Genomic DNA, 217 nt, shown 5'->3' with positions numbered 1-217 from the left:
GCCCGAGCCGATCGGCTCGCGGCTTTGGAACTTGAGGATGCCCGTCCAGTCCTCACCGAAGGCCTTTCTTAGGAGTTCATCGGTGTGGCCCCACGGGTGAGGGCTCACCTCCACATGCAGTTTGGAAAACTCATCGCAGAAGGCCTCGGAGAAAAGGTCCCTGCGGGTGCTGGCCCACTGGCCCAGCTTGACACAGGTGGGGCCGGCGGCCTCGGCC

At 64.5% G+C, this 217-nt stretch overlaps 1 protein-coding gene across 1 annotated transcript in view; it reads right to left on the bottom strand.

Annotated features, from left to right (window-relative positions):
* The window catches only part of ADCK2 (aarF domain containing kinase 2), a gene marked incomplete at its 5' end in the record, with an annotated part of 8,344 nt that extends 8,131 nt beyond the window's left edge, over nucleotides 1–213 (bottom strand). Inside the window, one exon of the mRNA XM_009077941.1 lies at nucleotides 3–213. Within this exon, the coding sequence (XP_009076189.1) occupies nucleotides 3–213 (211 nt within the window). The remainder of the gene's footprint in view (nucleotides 1–2) is intronic.
* Nucleotides 214–217: the final 4 nt, after the last annotated feature.

The sequence above is a fragment of the Acanthisitta chloris genome, unplaced genomic scaffold (genome assembly GCF_000695815.1).
Source record: "Acanthisitta chloris isolate BGI_N310 unplaced genomic scaffold, ASM69581v1 scaffold13647, whole genome shotgun sequence".
Lineage (NCBI taxonomy): Eukaryota > Metazoa > Chordata > Aves > Passeriformes > Acanthisittidae > Acanthisitta > Acanthisitta chloris.
This window is presented reverse-complemented; position numbering and strand designations above follow the sequence as displayed.